This window comes from Mixophyes fleayi, chromosome 6 (genome assembly GCF_038048845.1).
Source record: "Mixophyes fleayi isolate aMixFle1 chromosome 6, aMixFle1.hap1, whole genome shotgun sequence".
NCBI lineage: Eukaryota > Metazoa > Chordata > Amphibia > Anura > Limnodynastidae > Mixophyes > Mixophyes fleayi.
In genome coordinates this window covers 15,109,873-15,129,794 of record NC_134407.1, presented here as the reverse complement: position 1 = coordinate 15,129,794, position 19,922 = coordinate 15,109,873, and the positions used below count along the sequence as shown (strand labels likewise).

The 19,922-nt window shown below is 43.4% G+C and overlaps 2 protein-coding genes across 2 annotated transcripts in view; one reads left to right on the top strand and one right to left on the bottom strand.

Annotated features, from left to right (window-relative positions):
- Positions 1-2,437: 2,437 nt before the first annotated feature.
- HPS6 (HPS6 biogenesis of lysosomal organelles complex 2 subunit 3) lies at positions 2,438-6,162 on the bottom strand. Its single transcript, XM_075215892.1, has one exon. It carries the CDS (start codon positions 6,036-6,038, stop codon positions 3,621-3,623), a length of 2,418 nt encoding a protein of 805 aa, XP_075071993.1. The 5' UTR covers positions 6,039-6,162; the 3' UTR covers positions 2,438-3,620.
- Positions 6,163-6,354: 192 nt separating this feature from the next.
- Positions 6,355-19,922, top strand: part of ARMH3 (armadillo like helical domain containing 3) — a 111,255-nt gene continuing 97,687 nt past the window's right edge. The window contains exons 1-3 of the mRNA XM_075215893.1: positions 6,355-6,542; positions 13,907-14,025; positions 19,630-19,686. Coding sequence (XP_075071994.1) covers positions 13,924-14,025; positions 19,630-19,686 — 159 coding nt within the window. The 5' untranslated portion in view covers positions 6,355-6,542; positions 13,907-13,923. The remainder of the gene's footprint in view (positions 6,543-13,906; positions 14,026-19,629; positions 19,687-19,922) is intronic.

The following is a 19,922-nucleotide window of genomic DNA, read 5'->3' as shown; positions in this document are numbered from 1 at the left end:
CGGGGAGAACATACAAACTCCACACAGATAAGGCCATGGTCGGGAATTGAACTCATGGCCCCAGTGCTGTGAGGCAGAAGTGCTAACCACTGATCCACAGTGTATGTCCCAGTCATGTTTCTGTACACCACGCAATTTGTTCTGCTCACCCTATAACAGGGCAATCCGAATGCTGGACCCAAACACCCAGTGACTAGGACTCACCCCACACACAGAAATGTGTGGTCACAGATCTGACTATATAGTGCTCAGGCCAAGCAGGTAGGGGGTGGGATGCGTGTGTGTTGGGGGGCAGAGCACAACCCCAAATGTTTGCAAGAGCAAACTGTTACTTGATTTCCATATACAATAATTAAAGTAAATGAAGATATTGAAACAGGCACGATGCAGGAAACTTATACTTCTGACAGAGGAATATTGGTTCCTATAGCTACATTTGTATAATATAGGGTAAGGTAAATTCAGAGTACCGATGTGTGCTTTAGGACACAGAGAACTGAAATCAGGTGTTTAACTTTTATGCTTAACTCCAGCTAAAAGCACTAACAGAGATAGTCGAAAAAAACAATAAAGCAAATGGACCCAAAAACACAGTTTCTGACCAGTATTCATTACACTTCTATGCAATTCCTCCCACAGCTTAAGGGCAGTGTCCTCATAGGATCAAAACAGGTCACAAACCTGGGACTGAGTTACTGTGACATCACTAACCCCACCTCTGTTACATCAACCAATCGACACAGTGCATTTCCACAAGGCAAGTCTGCCTGCCTGTCAGTCACTGTTTCATTAGAGAAGCGAGGAGGAGTGAGAGAGACCATGGTGGCCATTTATTTATAAACACTCAAATATTCAGCTCGATAACCCACACATATGTCAAATGTAACGCATAAGTAACTGTGTGTGAGAGTTTTGCACTTTTTTTTAGTAAAAAAAAAATAAAAAAAAATAAATGCTTTTAAAAAACACATGGCAACAATTTCATATGTATTTTATACGCATTTTCCAATTTTCAGAGAAGACGTTTCTTGTGGGAAAACAGGAAGTGTCTATATTAATGATTCATTAGATCACATTTTCATACATTTTTAGTCTGATCAGTAAGAACAATAAAAGGCACAGATCTGAAGGCAGCCACTCACAGAGTACACAGAGCCCATTAGGGGATAAGGCGTTGCTGGTTTGGAATGTTGTAAGTCAATGTGACGTTTGTTTGTTCTGTGTGAATAGGACAAATCACTGCAACTTATTCTACAAGGAAAGCAGCTCCACAGACATTGTGCAGATATTAGATATGCTGGCTTGTATGCAAGGCTTTACCACATGAAATTAAAAGAACATTATTGCACATTACTAGTAACATATCTGTGACCGTTACGTTTTGTTTCATTAAAAAAAAAAAAGTGTTACTTCATTGCAAAGTTCCGTGGCCAGAACATACAAAATGATTTCATATATGGCAAAGTTCTATATAGAAGTTACTACCCAAACACATGTAACTACTCCGACACACATACACCCCACAGGGATACTCTGTACTCAAATACATAATAAATGCTGTTCTATTTTCTACATTAAAAACGGAATGTTAGTTGCACATATTGCAATATACGTTAAGCTGATATTTATACAAAGTAAGTCCCAAGTCTCTTGCACCTCATTTTTTGGTTCTTTACATTAATTAAATGTTAGGACTGGCCACAAGGGGGAACTTGCTTATCTTAACATAAATTTCAATATGTGGCACTAACATTCCCTGTTTTTAATATAGACAAGTAGTTAGAACAGCATTTATTGTGTATTTGAGAGTGCAGAGTTACCATGGTTTTGTTTATACAATGTCTGGCAACCCTTTCTTGCATCCTAGTCTGTACATTGAGAGCGCATATATACATATTCTGTACACATCACATGCATGTTTAATGGACAGCAGTAACGCCAATCATCCTATTTCCATTGCCTGATACCCCAGCACTTTCCATTGACTAGATCAGGTTTCATGGAAAAGGTCTCATCCTATATATATCCGACATCCTATAGTATTATCTGTCCCAGGACATAGCCCTACTAGTATCAGATTTCCTGCAGAATAACGGCCCTTTTTAGAGCAGAACACAATTTAAGAATACGGCCACAAAGTTACAGACCAGCAGGTGCATCTTAGGCTGCTTATTTCCCACAATATCTGCAACCCAAAAACCGGAGTAAGTCTGAGGCTGAATCTAAATACACTTTAAGTCTATCGATCCTGATGCAGCCGCAGTAAAGACAACACTCATCAACATCAGCTTGCAGCTAACTGAAGGATAAATAGAAACATGTTCCCCCAGCCTGGGGTGGTTATCGCTAATACGGAGGGACAGACAGCAACCTAGGCCAGGCTGGGAGATCTGCAGCATGGGTTCACTGGAATTTGTAGTTCCACACACACACAATGTGAAATAAACACAGATCTTTATTAGAAATACTGACCCCCATCCCTCAGTCCCATCTTTAATCTATTCCTACATCCATAGACATCCAAGACAATGCAAAGGTTAACAACCTACTACACACATTCTTTGTGGCATGAAAGATATAGCGCCTGTCTGACTAGCCAATCAGAGCCGCTTGCCCCTGAGTGGAGCTTTGGAAAACCACTCTAATTGGCTAGTCACAGATAACCGCGATAGCATTATACTGGAAAGTATGGATTGTCCATGGATTGAGGGCTACAATAATAATAATAGTAATAATAATAATAGGGACAAGAGTCTGACTTATTAGAAACTAAGAGTTTTCAAAAAAAATCTGGTTCTTTGTTCAGGAAAAGAGCATTCAAGGATATAAATATTTTAAGTCAGAGCCTTACAACATTCCTCATCTTAAACCTTCCCACTAACAACTTCTTTGATAATTAGCCCAGCACCGGCTACCTATTCAACTGAATTCTCTAGAAGTTCACATCTGCATGAAAATAAATACAAACTGATTTACACTTGTAATGCAGTAACAGCTGCACAGGAATGTTTGGTGTTATCGTGTACCCATTACCTGCTTAATCAGTTTCTGTTGACAAAAGAAAATAAAAAGGGAGTTGTTTTACAATTAAAATCATTTATTTCTGTTAACACTGTAAAACACTGCGATATGTAAAAAGGTGCTTTGGGCAATAGAGAATGCACTATTTTAACCATAAGGGGAAACACTAAAATCTAATTTCAATAACTACAATGTGCTTTTAGAACTAAATAGATCATCTTTAGAACTGGCACTTGTATAAAATGTACCAGAAATGTAGAAGACAATGCTCAGACCATTTAATAAATATTCATATCAGTTCCACCTAAACAAGGTGTTTGTTCCATTAAGTGTCATTAATTTACAGAGGGAAGGAGGGCAATATTAAGTCTCCCATAGTTATAAATATTGGATACGTCATAATAAAACGATAAACACCACATAACGAGACCTTCAGTCAAAGCAAATAAAGTGACCACACCACCAGAATGTGCCGGAGTGACTTGCAGTTCAAAATAAAATAGACTGTAAATTGAAAACATAACACTGGACTTAAACACAAGAAACAGAGTATATAACTGAACTGCTGCAACAGAAGAAGGAATTTCAGTCAAGTTGTATTATTTCAATACTGTACAGAAAGCAGCAATGTCTGAAGAATTAGTAGCGTAGATGTCAGTGGGAGACGGAATGTCCCCATTTACGAAAGGGGGCTGAGCAACAGGTTTGTTCGCCCGCTCTGGCGTAACCGGGGGGAAATTCTGGGTTGTATAGTTCTCATCTTTCCTGTCCTGGCTTTGCAATACTTTATTTAATAGTGGTTTCAGAAAACCTATAGTCAAATGTGCCCCATCGCAGGAAAAGGGAGAAGGATTTGCCTGGGCTTTGGGCATGTTCTGGAGGACAACGCGTAAGATGTCTGTAGCCGTCGTCCCTTCAGGACAAATGTCACACAGCTGGTTTACGTAGGAGTCTAAATGTCTGTGCTTCACAAACTCTACAAGAAGTGTTATAAAGATGTCCTTTTTAATGAGTGGACTTAGTTGTGAGAACCTCTGAGTTTCCTCCATAACCCTTGACCACTGTTGGAGACCAATCAATACGTGTATAGCTTGAATGATAGCCTGGGGCCTTCCACTGCCGAGCAAGAGCTCAACCTCCAGATCGATTTTAGTGTTTTCCTTTAATTTACCGAGAACAGACAAAGCCCTTTTATATAATGGGACACCCTCGAAGTTATCTTTGGCGTTAAAGGTCCGGCAAAGGCCAGAGCAATCCTGGGCATGTTGAACAAATCTAGGAAGCCACTTTGGTTTATATGTACACAGAGACCGACAGATGACCTCAAACAGAGGATATACCCCGTTGCCAGTGCTTTCCCTTGATCCTGAAGGAAGGGGGCTTAATACCTTTTTCCACAGGTCAGCAGTGGCCCTGACAACAAGTTTGCCCTCACTGTTCTGCTGAAACTGAAAGTTGTTCCTTAGAGACATCCACGCAGGCTTGGGGAACGTGCGGAACAGAGAGTTGATATATACCAAGCTGTCTCTATCCAAGTCCACCTGAAGGAGACGTGTGATTTCATGATCCACCAATTCCTCACAATACTGCTCGATATCCGCTTCCGATGCGTTGACGATGCACGCCTTAAGAAGCTCCAGGCTGATAAAACTCTGAAGCTCATTGTTCATATTGCTTAACAAATCTGCATATTTCTTGTGGTCCTTTGACCGGCCATTCTTTTGGTAGCCATTGAGTATTGCAGACAGAATAATCGGAGCCTGAAACATTCCTTCCTTCTTCAGCGCCTGCACAGTGAGCTTAGCGTTGCTCAAACTTCTCTTTTGATAATACTTGCACGCCTCCTCATAAACCATCTCCAAATGCACCGGCTCAGACCTACCACCGTCCTCCTCGACGCCGGCAGAGCGGCCGATTTTATAGATGCCAGTTTTTGTCAAGAGCTGAACGTCCTCTGTATCCAACACTTTCAGGAAAAACAGTTCCTCTGCGTTCAGTAACAGCTTGGTCACCAGTCTGCCTGTGTGGATATCAACCAGGTACAACACTGTGTCCACGGCACAAGCCAACGTATCACCAAATATCTGCATTTTGACTCTGGCTTTGGCAACGGAGGGGTTTTCAACATCAAAGATATGTCTGACAGCTCCATTCTCATCCACCAGGTAGATCTTCATGGCGGTGGTCATGAGCAGCAGCTGCCCGGCCCCGGTTACCACCAAGTCCTTGATCGCCGAGTGGGTCTGACCATCTAGGAACCCAACGTATTCCAGGATCATCTTTTTGAAGTCAGCCTCGCCCTCGGCCAGGGACTTGCTGTGGATGACCCCCAGGGTGAGGGTGACCATGATGATGGTGTCCTCCGCTGAGGAGTAGACCAGCAGGGGCTGGGAGGGGGTCTCTGGGGCCATGTAGATGTGTGTGTGGGAGCAGAGCAGGGTGTACAGGGGGCTGTGATGGAGGACAATCCTCATGCTGCCCATGGTCACCTGCTGGCCGCTCCCCCTGAGGGCTCTCCGGCAGATGCAGTAGGTGAAGGAGGGGTCCTGGGCCCTGGATGGGGGTCTCTCCTCGCACCACACCAGCTCCCCCCCGCTGCAGCACACAGAGGACACCCGGGCCCGGGGGCTGTTACAGAGCTCCAGTGACCTCAGCAGGTCCCAGCCGGAGGGTCCCCGGGGAGGGCTCCACACGTCCACCCGGCCGGTCCTCCACACCAGGGTCATCAGCCAGTCCTGTCCGGGGCATCGAGGGAAGAGCAGCCCGCACAGCTCCGGGGAGTGGCTGGGCCAGGTCTGCTCCAGGTGAGCCCCGGGCAGCGGCGGAGAGCCGGCCGGCAGCCGCAGGAAGGACAGCAGCCGCCGCTGACGATGGAGCCACAGGAACAAGTGTCCGCCGTCCGGGCTGCGGAACACCCGGGAGTCACCCGGCGCCACCTGCAGAGCATCGCGGAGGAGCTGCGGCCGCCCGAAGAGGCTGTAATCCGAGAGGAGCTCCGGGGGGCCTCGCTGCGTCATCTCCAGGTCCGGCCGTCCCCCGCCCGCTGCCCCTTATCCCGGCATCTGTGCCGCAGCCTACAGCGCATCACGGGACCAACCCCCGCCTGACTTCCGGATCACCTGTGAGAGGGAGGGGCCTTCTCCACCAGCGCCCTCCGATTGGTCGACAGGGAACATCTCGGCCCAATGACTCTCGGCTCACGTGACGACAGCGTTGGAGATTGACCAATGAGGATGTGTTATCGCACAGTACGGGCGTGTGCTGTGTGAGGTGTCGTCACCAGGGGGCGTGGCTAAGGCATGACAGGGGCGGTAGATGGGTTCTTATGGAATATACCATTATCCCAGCAGACATGAGGGGGGAACGTGCAGGCGGGCACAGTACGCACAGCGCACGGGGATAAACAATGTGGTGCAGAACACCCCCAGTATTTGACTTCCATGGGTCCCAGTCATGTATCCTGGCTGATGGACGGCTGGGTCTGCTCTGGCTGCGGACTGTTACTACGTCTGTGCCAGTGGGTGAGTACTGAGGGGGACCCGGATGTGGGGGTCCTCTGTGGAGGTCCTAACAATGGCGCTGCACACAGGAATGTGGTACTGGGAGGTGTAGGCCGCATGTGGGCACTGACATAGGGTGATGGGTAGGAGCTGACCCAGGGCTGGGCAACATGTGTCTCCAGGATGTCCTGGAAGTACAGGGCAGCAATACCTTCCTGTCCCTGATCAGTCCTCATAACTAGGGCTGAGTATCCTGCTAACCACCCCCAGGACTGGCTGCATGAACTGTAACTGTAGGAAGAAGACCAATGAGTCAGATACACCTTGGATTCAAAAATAAAATTAAAGGGGGACTCTGCCTGGTGCAGGATTATCAGCCATAACACTCTGTGACTGGCCATCTGCTCCATTTTACTGGAGATCCCCTTTAAAAATCCACTAAACATGATATAGAAAAACTGTTAATATCCAGTGTACATATATAGTGTATATTCTATATACTGGATCTAGAATATATATATATATAATTCTAGAAAAAATGGGCCCTAACCCAATAACAGTGTTGGCTAACCTGTGACACGCCAGGTGTTGTGAAACTACAAGTCCCAACATGCTTTGCCAATATATAGCAGCTTATTGCTGGAAGGGCATGCTGGGACTTGTAGTTTCACAACACCTGGAGTGTCACAGGTTAGCCAACACTACCCTGTAATAATGAAAAGCTTGGTGCCGGAAAAAAACAGATGGTACTCGTGGAATATACATAGTTCCCATATCTTGACAGAAATTGAGATGTTTGACATTTTATTTGTGATGCGGTTGAGCCCAGGCAGGATACACACTTCAGAAATTTCCGAGCAATGTGGTATCTACAACATTTGTACTAACGACGGAAAAAAAAGCAGTCCCGATCAGCAGCTGATTCATGTGTACGCATTATACACGTTTTAAAAGATTTACTCTCAGGTCTGTGCTCTTCGTCTGTCATAACCGTCGGCTGAAAAGATCGTGGCCTTAAACACTATGGAGATCCTGATCGTGAGGGTATACACACTGCAGGATTGGAAGGACTTCGTTCCATAGCTGAACGAAATTTGCTGAACAATCCAATGAAACAACGATCGTTACTTTGGAACCACTGTAGTTCATTGTGCAAGTAAACACTAATGCGATATTGGGCCAAACGGTCGCTTATCGGGTTTTTGGTCGGATAGTTGGCTGAAATTCCTGTAGTGTGTACTCAGCCTAAGAAACTACTCCGTCTTCCATGATCGTAACTTTTTCTCCAATATCTTCAAGTGAGCTATTGTAGCTATGCTTTGTTCTGTGTTTGCAAATGACAAAACCAGGAAGGTATAACTTAATTCATACAGTAAAACAAAAATCCTAAGTGAAAACTTTAACTTAAAAAAATAAATAAATAAAAAATATGTTCAAAATACATGGGCAGCACAGTGGTTAACATTGCTGCTCATAGTCTCCAGGCATTGCTGCCTGACAAAGTTTTGTTCAATGGGGAGATGGGTACTACAAAGGGGCGAACCCAGAAGAGGGGGCTGGTGTTTGTCACCGTTCCAGTTTCACCCACTTTCACTGTGGTTTGTGCCACGTATTCCTCCCACCAGTACCTTCTAACTGTAAATGAGGTCCATGTATTTAACCTCTGCGTGGCCCTATTCATGTAACAGCTTACATAGCACTGGTCTATATCGTAGTACATTTTGAATGTGACTTACGTTGGGGATGTTGAGGCCCAAACTAATATGATTGGTCACTACAAGCTACACCCAGCCAGGGCCACTTTCCTGGGCTACCCAGTCACTCAAGCTAGTGGTCAATGATTGATGACCAAGAGGGCAGTGGTGGTTCGCACCCCGCGTCTCCTATGTCCTTATATTGGCAGCATATACAGATGGTGCTCCTCTTAAGTATAGGTCCTGGTGTCCTTAACTTTGAAGGAGACCTGACACCACTCCCTCATCCTGGGCGCTCCTATCCACTTATGGGATGAACTTTGGATGGTCCGACTGCCTGTAGATTGTAAAGCCGGCCAACTCTCCAACCCCAGAATTACGCTCCTTATTCTGTAGTGAGTCACCCTCACAGGGCCCACATTCAGGGCATGGCACACTGATAACGTCATCCATATGGGCTCAATACCAAACTGAGGAAAGGGCACATTCCCAGGAGCGAATCCTGAAGTTAACCACTCCTGGGGGGCCAGGCAGGGATCACTCCTCTGCACCTATATAGTGGTTTGTGGTTATGATCCCACACTGCAGTATCACTACCAAAAGCATTATATTGTGTAATACGTAAATGATCGCTGCTCCGTCTTCTGGCTAAGATCAGGTGTAGATGCTTATGTATGCAGTGCAGCTTAAAGGCTTCCTCTGTAGGCGATAGGCCGTAACCTGGTCCTCTGGCCAAGAGGCTGCTTGAAGCCCAAGGTGCCCCCGTTGCTGCCCTCACTGTTGGTGCCCAAAGATGCACATGGTGACGGCTACCACCGGTGCACAGAGTAAGGCACTTAGCACTGATACACTTTGATTTTTGAGCGGCAGCACTTTCCTTTGTCTTAGCCTTTTGGCCGGGTGCAAGGATAATTTTTATATTTCCGTCCGAAAGGCTGGGGCCTTGTGGCACTTATCTATTTATTGACACTCGCACTTAGCACACAGCACTTTTTCTACATTTTGTTTGTTTTTTGTGTGTTATGTTTTTTGAGGGGTTTGGTTATAGATCCTTATGGGCGACCCTCTCCCCAAGTCCTCTGAGGTTCCCTCCTTCTGGGACTACCGGAAGAACCAGCCACCAGGGAAAGCCTCTTCCGCCCTCGGGGTAAAGGAGACCGCCCGAGCTTTGCGGTGGAGGTGGTTATGAAGACTCTTGCCTCCTAAGGGGCCTCTTGGCTCTGGAGGTCGGGAATGTAAAGAGTTCCTCCCTAGCTTTTTCTCTAACCACTCTGGTGCCTTTTGGCTCCTGGGAGAAAGGGAACCACGGGGCCCAAAGTACCAAGCCCCCAGCACAGTGTTCCACTGCACTCAGTGATTTGGAGTCGTGCATCTCGGGCTTCAATAAAAAAAAAATCCGCAGATGATGCTGACATTTATATACTCCTGTAAGTGATATCTGTATAAATTGTGACTTCTGATGTTGCACCCCTTATTATAAATTATTACAGCTTTTGGAAGACACCACAGAAACCCATTACCTGTTTATAACCACCCTGCTCGTGCCTCTGTATGGTCACAGAACCCCTTGGTGATTTATCCTTATAACTAACAGTAAGGGTACATTATCCCATAGATTATTAATAGTACATCTATTATATTATACTATGAAAACCTTTCTATTAGTTTAATTTATAGCATTGTACATGTCCTCCTAAATTGCTTTTTCTGTTTGGCTTTCTTCTGTGCTTTTCAGCCATGCATTTAGACAAACATATTTTGTTGCTTATTTTCAATGCCCTGTGATACAGCACAATGCTGCACCCAGGATACATTTGTATCTGATGAATACAGCAGAATTCTGTTGTATCCCACGGCAACAAGATGAAACAGCTCTGCATGATGTAATAAGGGCCTGGCTGAGAAACCCAGGAAGAATCACAAGCCATGTGTATACTAAACGTTACAGGAAGGAATGTACAAGCCAATAAATTAAATTATTTTCAAGGTGGAAATCCCCTTTAATGCATTGAGTTTGACCACATGCATCTTTCCAAGGTGACCTGTCAGGTCTGTTACTGAATCGTTATTCGGGGGATCAGGGGCTGTAGCGCAGTAGTAGATTTGTTGGTTACACTGTGTAATAAAATAGTCACACGATAGACCCACAACTCACTTTCCCTGCATGTTTGGTTCCCATTCTCCCCCTCTGTGTAGAATAGTTTATTTGTGTCACACAGTTGTAGTTAATGTTAATCAGATATATTCTGCATAGAGTTGTAGTGTTCAGCCCAGTTCTGCCAAACAAAGACCGTTTGTGTGACTGTACCCGATGCCAATTTCAGTGTCCATCAGGCCAGCGAGTCGGGGAGAATGTCCAAATATTTGGTTTGACGAGTTTGTGTAAATGGATTACATTGTAAGATGTAATTTAGGAATCTTTTATGTTTGTGTTGATTTAGGAGTCAGAGAGATTCTGTGATTGTAGAAATATAAACATGTAAAATAAATAAATAAATTGCGAGCGGGACCCCCTTACTGTGTGCTTTGTGAACCCCTGATTTAATCCCGCTTCCAGTGGACAATGGCAGATATTATTGGGGCCTAGCCGGAGAGTAGACTCTGCATATTGGGTCCCCCGTAGTGGATTAAGGTTCCAAAGCCCAGTGATATCCACCCTCCGCCCTCACTCGGCCAATGGCTTCATCAGTGTCCAGTATCGGATATCTATATGTCTTACCGATATTGAGTTACAGAGATTTTATTAGACATTCACAGCCTTCTTGTGTAGTTATATCGCTCTTTTGTTGGGGATCGCTGTTCACAGGCTGGAAGGATGAGGTGCTTGACAAAAAATGCAGTTTTTCTTCTTCGCCCTCTTTCTTTCTTTGTGATTTGTATCTGCTGCAGTATAAAGTGAAATGAAGACAATACAGTGTAGTGATGTGTTATGTCCTTAGCCCGGGGCACAGTACATTGGAGGTGTGAGAGCAGCACTTTACCTGTTCCCTCTCCAACCTGTCTCACTGATCCACTGAAGGCTGCTCAGATAGAGGCACCGTAGTCCCCTAAAGGATGACTGAAGGCCAAAACTGAAATGTTGAGGTATGAAATAGATTGTCAGTGTTACCCTGACAGCTCACTGAAGCTCTTTTAAAAAGTAAAGTCACCCCCTACCTTAAGAGAACAGAAGCTCCTCCAATTTCTTTGGGACAGATCTGTAACAAGGAGCCGCAGGCATTGTAGGGCAGCACTGTGGCTCAGTGGTTAGCACATTTCCCTCACAGCACTGGGGTTATGAGCTCAATTCCTTACCATGGCCTTATCTGTGTGGAGTTTGTATGTTCTCCCCGTGTTTGCGTGGCTTTCCTCCGGGGCAGTGACTGATGTGAGTGAGTTCTGTGTACAGCGCTGTGGAATCAGTGGCGCTATATAAGTACGTTCAGCGCCGGTCTGATCTTTTATTAATATTCACTAACGTGATTTCTTCAGAGGAATATAAGTATAGTATATAGGGTATATACACAATCAGTTCACACCTGTCTACACATCTTTCAATCCAAGTTTCAAGAGTCAATGGGGTATATTTACTAAACTGTGGGTTTGAAAAAGTGGAGATGTTGCCTATAGCAGCCAATCAGATTCTAGATTCATTTTGTAGATTGTATTAAATAAATGATAAATTGGAATCTGACTGGTTGCTATAGGCAACATCTCCAATTTTGAAACCTGACGGAAATTCGCAACTTGATATATTTACCCCCAGATGGCTCTTTTATTTGATTTGTATGGATGGTTCAGATGGGGAGAGAGATGAAGTTATGTCCTTGATATATGAGTCACTGACATCAGGTGTATTGTGTGATTTTCATGAGGTAAACTGAAGTCAATATCCTCAATGAAACAGTCATCTATCAGTTGCTCGTATTTCGTTAATAGTGTGAGATAAATGGCTTGTCGCATTAGGATAGTAATATGTCTATAGACAGGTTGGGGGACGATGGTATTAAACAATTGACCTAGTTAAAGGAAGACTTCCAAATACAAGTTTATCTAAAAAAAACCCTGTTTATTCAGAAGATAAACATCGTTTGTCAAAACCCAGATAATCTATATCAACAAACTGATATCTTAAAACCTTAAAACACAATGGATGACAATCTAAGGCTGGGTACACACTTCAGACCAGATTATCATGCCAATCACAGGATAAATGTTAGATATTGCAGTAGTGTGTAATCTGCCACGATCATGTTTTATTATACCTAAATACATTGTATCTTTGGATTTGATTTTATAACTGGACGAAAAATTTCTATATACGATGAATCAATGTCATTCTGCAGTGTGTGCACTCGGGACCGGCAGTGTCCATAGATCTCCACAGAGTTTAGAGTCACAATCTTTTCAGCCGATGGTTATGACAGATGCAGAGCACAGATCTGATGGTAAAACGTGTACAGTGTGTGCCCAGGAATCAGCTGCTGATTAGGACTTTCAATCATTGGTAAAATCGTTAATGATATTGCAGTGGGAGAAATCTTCTGTAGTGTGTACCCAGATTAAGAGACAGAACCATCGCTTGCTAATGAGCACATCTAATAAGAATTTAGAACCAATGACAGGTTTTGGTTTACTACAGAAAATTTGTCAGGGGTGCTGCTATCAAGTTTTCTGCAGTATTATTTTCTGTAGTAAACATTGGAACTAAATTTTTATCAGTTTTGCTCGTTACCAAGTTCTTTTTTTTGTTTGCTATCCTTTGTAAGGTTTTAAGATTGCAGTTTGTTTATCTCGATTATCTATCCTTTTTTTTTGCCAAGTCATGTATATCTTTTGCATAAACGGTTTATTTAGATAAACTTGTATTGTTCTATACTCGTCCCTGAACTTAAGGCTGGGTGCACAGTACAGAGTATTGGGCAGGTATTTGAGTGAATCACACATTCGGTCCGATATCGCATTAGTATGTGCACTCACAACGATCCTTTTCTTCTATTTAATATTTTTTTTTCATCTAAAAGCAATCTGTCCTATATTGATATAGATTCTTCAGTTTAATTTTGATACTTACCAATACATAGTATTATTGTTAACAATTTCTATCATTATGGAAGTTAGTTATAGAGCGCTGTCCTTTTCTGCCCTTATGTGTGGTGAGTCAAACAGGGCAAATAGCTCACAGGGGTAGGTAAGGGTACATTCAAGAAATAGTGCAGCACAATGGCTCAGTGGTTAGCACGTCTGCCTCAAAGCACAGTGGTCATGAGTTCGATTCCCAACCATGGCCTTATCTATGTGGAGTTTGTTTGTTCTCCCCGTGTTTGCCTGGGTTTCCTCCGGGTGCTCCGGTTTCTTCCCACATTTCAAAAACACACTGGTCTCTCTCGGTGTGTGTTAGGGAATTTAGACTTGTATATTATTGATCATGCACAGTATGTTTTCAAGGCTCTTGGGGACTAGCCTAAATTGCACTTTTGCGATACTACCATGACATTCACATTGAATATATATATGGCTTATATTCAAATCCTGCTACAATGACCCAGGTTTAAATCCCTCGAATTAGTCACTTTATTTCATATTGTAATAATCCCGTGTAGATGCTTTTACTTTTACAGGGATTTCCTGTAATGTTTTTGTGTGGCCTGTAATGGGCTTCTGATTAAATAGGAGATGTCACTAACCTGTCATATATTCTTATTTCTTCAGCAGAGTATGATTAAGCTATGGCGCAAGTAGAGAAGAAAGTTGGGCTTCTTCGGAAGTCGTCGGCCTCCAAGAAGCCATTGAAAGAGAAGGTGGTGCTGATGTACGATGACATCTTTACGGTAAGATTTCATGATGTGCCGGCCACTTATTACCGGCTATTGGGTGGTCTGGCGCCTTCATTGGTGGTACATGGGCACAGGTGTCACGTCACTGGGGAGACTTGGAGAGGAACCTGGTCATGGAGAAAGTAGAGATTATGGGCATGTTTGTCGTCTATACCTTTTTAAAAGAAATCAATCATCCAAAATAGATGGCAAAATGAGATTTCGGTCACAAGTATTCCTATATATAAGGTTATAATGCACAGGGAATGTTAATATATTTAAATAATATCTGTATAAGTGGTCAGTCATTGCTTAAACTTGGTGAGTTCCGATGTCATAACTTCAGTGATCAGTAGGAAAACTTGTGTGTTATAAAGAATAACGCAGCGTATACTATAACTTCCTGCGGATGGTAGAAAGCACCTCAGAGCTACATGACCTACATAAAAGTATGTTCACAGAACTTATAATAATCTTATAATTTACAGTGTTTTGTTAAGTTATATTAAAGGACCAATTAACCCTCCGAAAATATTTTATTCAGACCCAGTGGCGGATGCGGGGAGCCGCACACTATGTGCAGGTCTGTGTCGGACATTCTTATTGTGTTTAAAGCTTAATCAGAGCGGCCGGGCAGGATTGTCAGTCAGTCGACACGGTCCTGCAGCGCATGGTGTATGGCCTCAGGCAGCAGACCACTGCTAGGGGGGGGTGGGGGGGCGATTACCCCAATAGCCTCCAATCTTCCCCGGATCTGACACTGGGGGGTAAATGTATTAACATGCGGGTTCTTCAACACCCGCGAGTTCAGCGTCTTCGGCGATAAAATTTAAAGCGGCGCTGCCTTGTAAAGGGAAGTTTCCCTTTACAAGGCAGCGCCGCTTTAAATTTAAGCGGCGAAGACGCTGAACTCGCGGGTGTTGAAGAACCCGCATGTTAATACATTTACCCCTGGGTATGAATGAAATATTTTTGGGGGGTTTATTGGTCCTTTTAATATAAGTTCACAGAGCACTGTAAGTTATAAGAATATTATAAGCTCTGAGAACATATGAGATACAATGGGGCATATTCAGTTAAGTCGGGATATCACAGCTGCGGATTTCCGTTCGGAACCCTATGGAGGACAAAAGGAAATCCGCGATCTTGCGGTAACCATGTAGTAACTTCTCATCAGATCGCAATTGTGGTCATCGACCAATAGGAAACACTGAGGCATATTCAAATAAGCGCAAAGTGGCTCCAGAACGGACCCGAAGACACTTTGCACTTATTTGAATATGCCCCAGTGTTTCCTATTGGCCGGTGATCACTATCGCGGTCTGATGAGGATTTACTACCTGGTCCAGTAAAAGGCCTGTTCCTATATGATGGTTGTGTGGGTACACGTGGTGTTTTCTGGCCTACTTTATATGAGAATCTTAGTGGCAGATTCAATTCAGCCACGTTAGTGTAGGAATAACGTGGCGCAATTGTGTTACCTTTAATATGGTCATTTTAACCCCGGATTGTTGCTTGTGGCCCTGAGGGCTGCGAGCAAGAATCAGCGTTAAAATTACCGTACTAACTGTAGCACTGCGCACTCTTATCGTAGTAATGGTGGTAGTGTGCAGGCCGCAATATTTCTAGAATAACGCGTCTGAATTGAATAGGCCCCTAAGTGTGTGTTGTTGTTGTTGTTGTTTTACCCGCCTTACTTTCGTTTTTTGCCCACTTACATTCTAGTTCACCCCTTGTCACTTTTGAAAGTAAAACTAATCCCAGAAGAGTGACGTCATGCTTTAAGTGGCTGCTACGTGGGATTAGAAGATGAGAAGCTGTAATAAGTACTTTGTCTTCTCTGTAAAACACAGCTGTAATCTGTCTTCTGTGTGGGTAAAGCTAAATTGCTTAAATAAAGGAACGCTCTCCGCATAATCTTTTATTTGGAAACATTTCTTCTCTACTAATGGTCCTTTACAATCTCTTTACAGTAAAAGCCGCTCTGAAAGGGGTGGTTTTGTGTGTACGTACGTATGTTTGTGTGTGTGTGTACGTATGTTTGTGTGTGTGTGTGTACGTATGTTTGTGTGTGTACGTATGTTTGTGTGTGTGTGTACGTACGTATGTTTGTGTGTGTGTACGTACGTATGTTTGTGTGTGCGTACGTATGTTTGTGTGTGTGTACGTATGTTTGTGTGTGTGTGTACGTATGTTTGTGTGTGTGTGTACGTACGTTTGTGTGTACGTACGTACGTTTGTGTGTACGTACGTACGTTTGTGTGTACGTACGTACGTTTGTGTGTACGTACGTACGTACGTTTGTGTGTGTACGTACGTACGTTTGTGTGTGTACGTACGTACGTTTGTGTGTGTGTGTACGTATGTTTGTGTGTGTGTGTACGTATGTTTGTGTGTGTGTGTACGTATGTTTGTGTGTGTGTGTACGTATGTTTGTGTGTGTGTACGTACGTATGTTTGTGTGTGTGTACGTACGTATGTTTGTGTGTGTGTGTGTACGTATGTTTGTGTGTGTACGTACGTATGTTTGTGTGTACGTATGTTTGTGTGTGTGTACGTATGTTTGTGTGTGTGTACGTACGTACGTACGTATGTTTGTGTGTGTGTGTACGTACGTACGTACGTACGTACGTATGTTTGTATGTGTGTGTACGTACGTACGTATGTTTGTGTGTGTGTGTATGTACGTATGTTTGTGTGTGTGTGTACGTACGTATGTTTGTGTGTGTGTGTACGTACGTATGTTTGTGTGTGTGTACGTACGTACGTACGTACGTACGTACGTACGTACGTATGTTTGTGTGTGTGTGTACGTACGTACGTATGTTTGTGTGTGTGTACGTACGTATGTTTGTGTGTGTGTGTACGTACGTATGTTTGTGTGTGTGTACGTACGTATGTTTGTGTGTGTACGTACGTACGTTTGTGTGTGTGTACGTGTATGTGTGTGTGTGTGTGTGTGTGTATACGTATGTTTGTGTGTGTGTGTGTACGTATGTTTGTTTGTGTGTGTGTACGTATGTTTGTACGTATGTTTGTGTGTGTGTGTGTGTACGTACGTACGTACGTATGTGTGTACGTATGTGTGTACGTATGTGTGTACGTATGTGTGTACGTGTACGTATGTTTGTGTACGTACGTACGTACGTACGTACGTACGTACGTACGTGTGTGTACGTGGTTGTGTATATATAAATATGTATATATGCTCTAACTTAGAGTTTGGTGCTCATATTGCCTGTGTACAGAATTTGCAGCCGACTAAACCATGTTACATTTCGGCGGATGCAAAGGCATTTTTTTTTTTTTCCATACAGGGCAAATGCTTCATGCTGCACTAATGTGCTGACTGCTCTATCTTTACCCTGCATTGTACAATTTGGTCAGGCAGACTCCCTCACAAACCGAAATCAGATTATGCGTTTTACATGCTCTCCATTCAAATCATTTATCCAGGTGCAAATTTTGCACGTAGTAGTTAACTTTGCTGGCCTCAGTGTATGCTGCAAATATACACAGCCTGAAATAGTGGTTCTAAGTAATTTGACAATGTAGTTTAAGGTCATCACTTGAATTATCACTATCAATGGAGCCAATAAATAGACAATTATTTTATTAACCAACAAAACTGACCTAGTGCCTGGGGCATAGTAGTAGTGGACGGACAACACATTGCTGGGCCCTGTAGTATCTGCTATGGTGATAGTTATACCGCTGGTTGTTATAGAGCTCCATTATACTGCGCTGAGCTCTAATGCTTCTGAACGCTGCAGGCGGTATCCGGCGTAAAGGGAGTGTGTGTGTGTGTGTGTGTGTGTATGTGTGTGCAGTATCAGGCGTAAGGGAGTGTGTGTGTGTGTGTGTGTGTGTGTGTGCGCAGTATCAGGCGTAAGGGAGTGTGTGTGTGTGTGTGTGCGCGTGTGCGGTATCAGGCGTAAAGGGTGTGTGTGTGTGCGGTATCAGGCGTAAAGGGAGTGTGTGTGTGTTTGTGTGTGTGTTTGTACAGGTCCATTCAGTTCCATTATTTTTTTGACTATGACCGTTAAACCATGTTTAGTAGGCACCGGTAGAATACATAACATTTCTATACTTGGGTTCCTGGTCTTATAAACCCAGTTGTGACAGTTTCCCTTTAACATGAGGCAGATCGCTGTTTGCGTTTTTTGTTGGATCCAGAAAGTCCACTTTTCATTCCATTAAAAACAAAATTGGCACAGATGATATTATTTTGGGTGTGCAGACTTTTTTGAGTGTCATGCTCAATTGTTTATCTCTGTTGACAGTACAGCAACATCTAGTTTGAAATCTTGTCCCTTTTATTTATTAATATCGGGTTTCCGAGGGGCCTGTTACACAATGCCATCTCTCTCTGCCAGTTTCCGCTCTCTACTCGTTATTTGGCCTAATATCTGCTGGTAGCGCTATGAAATTATTCATGTATATATGCAAATTCTCAACGTTAAAGGTTTCCATGGCAACGGAAGCTTTTTCACAGTCCCGTGTTACCATGGTGTTCCGTTTAGCTTAAAAAAAAAATAAAAAAATGTTAATAATAGGTTTGATGAACCGTAGATTGTTTTGGCCCTCGGTAGTGGATTGTTCTCCAGCCGCACAACAAGCAGCCTGTGCTCTGACCTGTAGTACAGCTATAATGACAGCACTGTGCTGCTTTGTGCTCCAGCTGATGAATACAAAGCCTGTCTAACGTACTGACAGGGCCTCTTATTAAATGTTGTTACCTGTCTATTTTTAGGATGAATTAGGGGAAATCTCAGCATTTCCAGGTATAAATAGGCTGAGATTCTGGTTGCAACGTTTTGTGTATAAAGAAGGTATTGCTGGACCTATCGCCCACACACGGAGGCAGCCATGTTTGTTGGCTGAAGTAACGTCCGTGAGAATGAACCAGAGAGATCACTGGTGCATGATGGGGATTCTTGTGTGGGGGCGATGAGTACAGCTTAATTATAAATTCATCTTCTATATACAAATATTTGACAAGGGTCTCTAATAGCAGCCATTGGAGGACTACTGGCAGTGTTCTTCAATAGGGTTTTCCTCTTTAGCCCTCCCTCATGTTCAGAGTTTTACTAAGGTATACTTTCTGGTTTTTACAGGACAGTCATGAGGTCAAAGGGGGCCATGGTGGGAAAGAGGAGTTGTCTCATAGGGATGAGAGTGCCCCCCACCCCAGGGGAGTTACCTCATGTTTCTATGGGGTATGAACCATAAGATTGGAGCCTACCAGATCACTAAGAACAAGTGACCTGACTGAAGCACAAAGTTATTATTCCCCTCGTTTCAGCCATTTTAGTTTCTCAAAGTCCCTTTGTCCTTTAGTTCGGACTACTGACAGGAAGTCTTATGCGCCTCAGGGAAGGAATTTTTTTCTTCATCACCATGACTTTATCACAGATATATTTAGCCCTGATAACTTAATAAAAGATCATTTGTGAACAGGAATATATATTTATATATATATTTTTCCACATAAAGCAACTTTTATTTGATGTCCTTCCCCTCCATATTGTGCGTCCTGTGTACAGGCAGAAAGAAAGTCTCTGCCCTGTGGTGTTTGCTGTCTTTAGTTACTAATTTTACCCGTTTTCTGTTCTCTAGAAGGATGATCCCACCAAATCCAACCCTCGATTTTGGGATGAGCTTTTCCTCATGAAGGTAACAGCTTTGGTGCTTGATGACTGTTTTAAAGGGAGGTATTATATTGTCATATATTTTAGGAAATAGGGTATCCATTAACCATCCATTTTTTTATTAAACCAGCGGTGACCCAATATTTTGGACCCTAAACATTGTTCAACACCAGACCTCTAGAGTTTCTGTTTTAATAACTTTTACATATATTTTGACTGACAGTCCATAGTAAAACTGCACATCGGTGGCATCCCTGCGCC